Consider the following 8,726-nt stretch of genomic DNA (forward strand, 5'->3'; position numbering starts at 1 on the left):
TCTTATTTATTTGATATATTTTGAAAATTTAGGCTCTTATTATTAATTTAATTTACATTTGAAAATTTCGTCTCGTCTTTGATTGCGTAAAAATTATAACTAAATTCAATGTTCTATAACAATTTTGAGAGACAGAAAAGAAGATATTTTCATACGCCACCATTCCGCCAAAAATATAGTCCCTGTTAGTTTTCAAACGCAGTTTACCATTTCTATTTAAAGTTGTACAATTGTGACGAGGAAAGAAAATTATGGTCTTTTAAATCTCTTACACCATAAGACATATAAGCAAATATACTTTGAATATTTCATCTACTCAGAAACTAGAGAAGAATCCTACCTTAATGCTTTTCACGTAAACTGAAGTATATTATAATATCACAAACAGAAAAGATATGTAAAGAAATTAGTTTAAAGATATGCTATTTATTCCGTATGAACAACAGACAATTAATTACAATAAAATAAATTTTGCTATTTTTTCCGTAAAATGTTATATCTTAATTTACATAATTTTCGGAATAAACGCAATTTTATTTCATTTAGCTAAACTTATGTTGAATGTGTAATAGTTAAACTACACACATCTATATCATTCTATATTTATTGATGACTTAATGATTGAATAATTGAATTAAGTTTGGTATTTATTCCGTTAATTTTATTTGAAATTTATTTTATTTATATATATGCTATTTATGGAATAAACGCAATTTTAATAGTTTTAAAAATTATGCTTCAAATATTCAAACGTGATACATCTTAAATCATTTGCTAGTTATTTTGTATGCTATAAAACAACAACAAATATTTTACAGCTTGTAATTTACGAAGTAAACATAATATTACTTTTGCTCTCAATGTTGCTGAATTTTCAATATTGATACAGAATAAACAGCAAATAGATTGAAATGCAAATAGTTTAAAGGTTTATTACATGAAAGTATGTGGTTTTGTTTAAAAAAAAATATACGGCTTATATTAAGTCTTTGTGATTCTTTCATATTATACTCTGGTGTTAAGAGTGTTCACTCGCCAGCTACCTTCATAGGCCTAGAAGTGCAAGTTGAAAGTGAATGATATGTACTCAAGAAATATTTCATTCAGGAATTGTCGGTAGTAAAATGATCCCTTGACACAATTATAAAATGAGAAATTTAGTAACTATATGTTTTTTAAGAAATAAATGCTAAATGTTATTTATTCGCTTACCTCGTAGAAGTAAAAACAGAACTTGCTTCGGTATATACTCATGTTATTTGATTCGCTCCCTATGATTTGCCTTGATCATTTGAAAAATGATCATTTTAAGAGTGAATCCCCCAAAAAATCTAAGCCCCATTTTGAATTTGTACGTCCCCCAAAGAAACCCTTTTCCGGGGAAAATCTCCCCTTTTAGAGGCTTTTAAGAATGTTGCGTCTGTATATATATATACTCATGTTATTTGATTCGCTACCTGCTCTTCATATATATGATCGATACGGTCTAATTGACTCTCATGGAAGGAAAAACAGAACTTGCGTCGGTATATACTCATGTTATTTGATTCGCTCCCTATGATTTGCCTTGATCATTTGAAAAATGATCATTTTAAGAGTGAATCCCCCCAAAAAATCCAAGCCCCATTTTTTTATCTGTATGTCCCCCAAAGAAACCCTTTTCTGGGCAAAATCTCCCCTTTTAGAGGCTTTTAAGAATGTTGCGTCTGTATATATATACTCATGTTATTTGATTCGCTACCTGCTCTTCACATATGTATGATCGATACGGTCTAATTGACTCTCATGGAAGGAAAAACAGAACTTGCGTCGGTATATACTCATGTTATTTGATTCGCTCCCTATGATTTGCCTTCAGTTGATCATTTAAAACATCATAATTTTAAGAGTGAATCCCCCCCAAAAAATCCAAGCCCCATTTTTTATCTGTACGTCCCCCAAAGAAACTCCTTTCCGGGGAAAATCTCCCCTTTTAGAGGCTTTTTAGAATGTTGCGTCTGTATATATATACTCATGTTATTTGATTCGCTACCTGCTCTTCACATATGTATGATCGATACAGTCTAATTGACTCTCATGGAAGGAAAAACAGAACTTGCGTCGGTATATACTCATGTTATTTGATTCGCTCCCTATGATTTGCCTTGATTATTTGAAACATGATCATTTTAAGAGTGAATCCCCCCAAAAAATCCAAGCCCCATATTTTATCTGTATGTCCCCCAAAGAAACCCTTTTCCGGGGAAAATCTCCCCTTTCAGAGGCTTTTAGAATGTTGCGTCCGTATATATATACTCATGTTATTTAGTTCGCTACCTGTTCTTCATATATATTTAAAACGAACCCTTTTCCTTTGAAAATCTCCCCTTTTATAGAATTTTAGAATGTTGTCTCTGTATATATATATATACTCATGTTATTTGATTCGCTACCCATTCTTCATATATATTAACGATTATCTAAAGAATCCAGTATTGGAGCTCTCTCTCTCTCTCTCTCTCTCTCTCTCTCTCGTATTATTTTATTTCCTGAAATAGTAGTCAATACTACTAAATATTCGAAAATTATAATATAAACTGTATAACACCATTAGAATCCCTCTTATACAAGAAATGACGTTAACGTGTACAACGTCAAACTTATTTCATTCGCGAAGCGAATAACATGATTATGCCATATCATATGGTGTTGAAAACTGAAACACAACATAACTTTTTTTGTTTACCATGTCTCCACGTGCTAGTCACTATTCCGTGAATAATTTACACTATCTCGCTGAATTCTCACTAACTCTAGCCAGAGCCACTGCCAGAGCTACTCTGAACGGATCGGGTTTTTTTTATTTGCAGAACACCGAAAAATAAAAGTACATATTAGTAGGGGTGAAAAGACACTAACGAAATGCTAGACTTAGCACAAGATGACACAAAGATAATACAGCTGGCACTTACGGATCTCTCCCAGAAACAAAGGTACATGTACCTAATCAGACCAGAACGTAAACCGATGTACAAACCTCTGTGTAATGATACTAATCAGGTGAATTTTCTTGTTTGAAGACAATATGGATGAACAGATTAAGAAAATAGATGCTTCAAGGAAAGTGGGCAAAGAGTTGAAAGAAAATCAACATTTCACACCAACATCAAGAAAACGCTTTGTTTGAACCTCCGGTTGATGTGAACAATTTAATAAATATTACTGAAAATTTTCAATCTGGAAATCTATAACAACTGACAAGTTGATATTAGACACTGTCTGAGGATATAAAATTGAATCTGATACCATGCTAACAAAAAAGAACCCAACCTGAAATGATAAAAAAGTTCAAAAAACTCAACTTGTAAAAGAAGAAATTTTGAAATTACAACAGAAAAATGTTGCACAAATAGTGGATAGATGTAAGGACAATTTCATTTCAAACATTTTTCTTTGACCAAAACAGGATGGTTCAAAAAGACTCATTTTCAATATGAAAGAACTCAGTGAAGATATCCAATATCAACATTTTAAAATGGAGAATTTAAAATCTAGAATGTTGGATCGCATGTATTGCTATTTGAAAGGGTAATGTCAATTTTTAAGAAAATTATTTTATTAGAAAAACAAAACTGTCACATACATGCTACACACATTGCATTGATTTGATTAGTTGAATAATTACATTCTTTCTATCTGTTATTTAATTAAGGACAGATGATACAAACAAAACAGTGATGCCTGGATTGGAATTTATTTTTTGACACCCTTAATTGCAAATAATGCAAATAATAAATTTCTAGAATATAAAGAAATTGTAAACCTTATGTGATGTTTAAATTTCTACCCTTCTGAAACCATCTTTCATATTCTATACAAATATTTTTCACTTCAAATTCCATTTTTGTGCACTTTTGAATTAAAAAAAACTACATGGTGTCCATCACCTAAAAAAACTATTTTATTTATCTTTATAACGAGTATTTGTTCACAATTTGTTTTTGTTTTCAAACATCGAAACGAGCCGTCACCCGCGTAGCGCAGTGGTTAGAGCGTCTGCTCTAGAGTCGCCAATTAAGGAGTTGATCCTTACGTCTCGGGTACGAATCCCACCGTGGAACGTAGAGACTGGTCCTTCGGATGAGATCGTATAAACCGAGGTCCTGTGTCTTGGTAGGTGCTGGCCCGATAGAGATCCCTCCCTGATCAATTGCCCTGAGTGCCGAGTATAGGACAAAATTTAATTTTGCGCTCTCCATTAGCAAGAGGTGGCGTCTCCATATGAGTGAAAAATTCTCGAGAAGGACGTTAAACATTATACAATCAATCAATCGAAACAACTTACAAGCCTACTTTCATTATTTTGACTCTGCAAAAATCGCCGCTCGGGTCCCTGCAAATTATTTTACACTGTTGTTTATTCATAGCCCAGATAAGCAGCAACAGTTTGTGGCTATGAAAAAGCCACCATCTTAAATTTAATCTTTCAAATTTTTCAAAAGAGCATACTTTGATATAGATTTTAAAAGATATTCTTTTTTCTTTGTATAAAATATTTTTATCAATGAAAAGTTATCTTAGAGCAGGTTTTTAAAATTTTGATTTTCACCTAGTTCATACATTTTTGAAATTATCGACATCCTAGAATGTGTCATTTTTTATAATCCATTATCTGGGTTAGTTTGTTTCTGTGTTTCTGATTATAGTGAAACAAGAGAGATAACAGTGAATGACACCAGACCAGGAAGTGTAACCTATAATGTATGTTTACCTGACAAATACCTGTTGATAACAATGTCCGCCATGTCTGCTTTTTCATTTTGCAGAAAGAAAACACTGAATTAATCTGTAAAAAGGTATTGTTTTCTTTGTTTTTAATGATCAATATAAATGACCTTGCAAATAATTTACATCTTCATATAATGAATAACGAAAATCGACACTTTTAAAAATCATAGTTTGATAAGGAAAATCTTAAAATAATTCCGGTCATAATGAAATTTTCGGTTGGGTGAACATTTACAAAATAGCGACTATGGTATTTGAACTATGGAGTGCATTATGCACTAAAAATGTTGCTTAGTACTATAAACTTCTTTTTATACCCGGGGTGCGATGTTGTCAAACATCACTAAGGGTTTTTTAACTTCAAAACATTTAATGAATTAAGTTACCAAAGCTCTGAAATGTGCATCTTTTACAATTAAGGGTGGATAGAGAATTTAAAGCGGGGTGAGGCAAGCTGACTAGGCTAAGGTCGTGTGGGATGGGAGATTCCCCTAGGGATTGGAACCACTGAAAGCTTTGAAATACTACAGATGTACTAGGCCAAAAATGATGTTTTATGAGAGGACATTTTACTTAGAGGCGCATGTACACGACATTTACTCAAAGTTTAAGCAAAAAAAAAAATGATATTTATCTTCCAACCGCAATCATTACAAAAATTAAAATATTCTATAACTTCTTTCATTTTCTAATTAATACCAGTTTCAATCCCCGCAATGGGAACTCATTTAGAACATATTCTTCTTTAAAAATTTATTTTAAAATGAATATGTAAAGTCAAATATATTGATTTGACAAATTTTCTTCACATGAACTACATATTATACAAGATGATGAAGCACTTATCATACAATCTTCCCCTCTTCAAGATATAAAATTTATTGCGCTGTGTTAATTAAATTTTAATTAGTCAAAAATTTCCAGGCCTATAAGAAATATTTCATTTTGGGGGCGAAACCAAACATTTTGGGTAGTCATTAACAAGCAAAGTTTTCTTAGGGACGTTTTGTAGCAACATTATTTGGGGGAGGGGTGTCCGAGAAGAAAAATTAACTAATCCGAAAGGAAAAAAAATGACAAGCAAAATAAGTTCTAACTTCTCTCTGTACTAAATTTTATTCATAAACTACTGCTTTACTCTTATTTGACTAAATTGCAACACAAATTTGGGAGGGAGAGGGGGGGGGGGGCAACCAGGCAATGTTAAATGAACATTTGTAATAGTCAAGTTTTGTTTGAGGGGGCGGCGCCTTTCCTTTTTGATACTTTGATACTACGTCACTGTTCCTTTATAAGCCAAAAAAGGGTCATCAAGTTTTTATTGAGGGGGGTTATCCATAAATCAGAGCTTTATTTTCTGTACTTAACAATATGGTTCAAAATTCTTTAAGGAAAGGAGGGGGGCTCCACTGCACCCTTTTTAGGTTCATAGAACCATGGGTTTTATATGCCATTCTTTACAATTCATATCTAACATAATTTATTCGATGTTGGTCTATCTCTGAATTTTTGCGGAATGTGTTCCCAGTTTCTCATTTGTCGGAGTAAAGCTTACTTTTTACAAATTTACTCCAGCTTTCACGACACATTTGTTCCTTACTCATGTGTTACTTGCAAGTATCGATCGCGAGTAAGGCACATTTCAAATATATGCTCGACTTAAAACTTCTTTGTCAGAATTTGAAGCCAAGTTTTATAGTCACAAATTATTTTGAGTCATACTCCAAATTATTCTCTGAAGCTAGCATGTAAGCTGGAACCCGAGCCAATGTTCATAACAAACATGCCAGATTAATTATATTATTTTCAATTGCAACTTGCTCAAGGAGTCAAAACATTCTGTGAAGGATATGGAGACAACGAACAGTATTCAATATCAAAGTCCATAAAACAATAAACAAAATAGGAGCAGAACAAACAAAACTTCAGAGGGGGGATCAAATGCCATGGAGGAGTGAGTAGTATCCCCCACTGACCGTTCATACCTGCCGTGTGCTCCTTGTCATGAAAATAACGGAAAAATCAATTCACTGTATAAATAATGGACTAACAATTACTATGAAAAACGTCAGTCAGCATTTGACTCAATGATTAATTGTATTTGCTGACAAGGTCATTGTATAGACCAAAGAACTTACAAAATTATGACTTTGAACGAGACTGCTGAAATTCTTGCTATATCAAATTCTATGTAAAAAATTTACCTCATTTTAGAAATTGTTTATACTTAAAGCATGCTCTTCCGTATCGAATCAACTGAGATATATAAACGCCGTGTGCAGGTGGTGATGGTATATTGCTGCATTAGTAAGGGAAGTTGTCGATAGAAAAGTTAAAGTCATCATGTTTATCATAGAGCGTAGTTGTAAATCACATATACAAAACTACTTGTATAATATCATTTACATGTAGTGTACATGTATTACGGTTTTGGCCTTTGGTATTTTGCGCAAATGTAACACTTAATGTAAATGTAAAACTTGTATTTCAAATGTAATAATTTATGAACTGTTTTTGTTTAAACCATTTAAAATATGGTAACAAATGTATCTAATAACCATTGTGGTTGATAAGATCGTAACCTCTGTTTGTATAGTTATATCATTTTTGCACAAAAACGCTTAAATGACTAGAAATAATAAATGAAATATGACAACAATTAAAATAATGTCTGTTTGACCCAGCTCTCTTAACTCAGGGTAAAAATGTGGGTCGGTTAATGAATGGGAAAACCTTTTTTTCTGGAAACTGACAGAGGGATGTATACACTTATCCCTCAATACTATGTCGTATGAATTTAACTTTTAATCAAATTCAATGCATCAACAAATATGTAAGGTAAAAATTTTAAGACATTTTTGTTTTAAGATTGGAATCTAAAAATTAGGTACATTGTTGATATTATGTACATTTTGATTTTTCTTATCATTAACAGATTGGGTTCTTTATAATGACAATTCATTCAAATTTTAGATCTGGACATGGATCCCCGCCACAGTGCCCAAGATGTCGCCCGATGTGACCTTTGTGAGGACACTATAGCACAAAATTATTGTGATTACTGTCATGTCAGTCTGTGCATTCCATGCGTAGGAAAACATATTTCTGATGGTTATGACAAACATAAAGTGGTCCCATTTCAAATAAGAAAATCAACCTTGATTTATTCCAAGTGCACAACACACGAAACAAACAGATGTAAATTTCAATGTACAAAGTGTAATACATCTGTTTGTTCTTTGTGTAATATATCAGATAAACATAAGGGGCATACCATTACAATTCTTTTAGATATATTTCTTTCAAAGAGAGAACTCATAGAGAAAGATACTGAAGAATTAGAAACCATAATTTCTCCAACCTATGAAGAAATTGCCGCTGATTTGGAAGCTCAGATAGCTAATATGGATGGAGAATATGGAAAACTTACAGAAGCAGTTACAGAACATGGAAAAGAATGGCACAAAGAAATTGATAACATTGTGAAAAAAATGAAAACAGAAATTGAAGAGATAAAAAATAAACATATGAGCATTCTGAAGAAACATTTAGATGAAATTAAACAGATACAGACTCGTATTAAACAAACACTGCTAAAACTAATTAGAATTGATGAATCTAATGAAGTGTCTATGACTATGGAATACAGTTCCAATATCAGAGAATTGAGCACACTTCCTTCCAAAATTAAGGTATCACTACCAACATTCAGTCCAAAGTCAAAAGATTCAGAACTTCTTTATAAATTATTTGGATCTTTAACACCATTATGCACCACAACAGAAAAAAATGGTTATACACTGAAAAACTCAGAACAATCAACTAGAGAACTGCTGAAAGAATCAGAAATTATCACCACTATAAATACTGGGTTTGATAGCCTCCGCAGTGTTTCCCGTCTCAGTGAAGTAGAAATCTGGACAAGTGGAATGGACAGTGTTATGAAATGCTTTATTAAT

General features: G+C 32.4%; 1 protein-coding gene across 1 annotated transcript; it reads left to right on the top strand.

Annotated features, from left to right (window-relative positions):
* Nucleotides 1–2,901: 2,901 nt before the first annotated feature.
* Nucleotides 2,902–8,705, top strand: LOC134234217 (uncharacterized; the record flags this gene model as incomplete). The annotated part of the gene is made up of 4 exons (XM_062716272.1): nucleotides 2,902–3,022; nucleotides 7,741–7,835; nucleotides 8,076–8,249; nucleotides 8,334–8,705. Coding segments are annotated over exons 1-4 (762 nt in total), but the record flags the coding sequence as incomplete, so codon positions are not given.
* Nucleotides 8,706–8,726: the final 21 nt, after the last annotated feature.

The sequence above is a fragment of the Saccostrea cucullata genome, unplaced genomic scaffold (assembly GCF_032062105.1).
Source record: "Saccostrea cucullata isolate Sc308-1 unplaced genomic scaffold, CSIRO_AGI_Scuc_v1 ctg4107, whole genome shotgun sequence".
Classification (NCBI taxonomy): domain Eukaryota; kingdom Metazoa; phylum Mollusca; class Bivalvia; order Ostreida; family Ostreidae; genus Saccostrea; species Saccostrea cuccullata.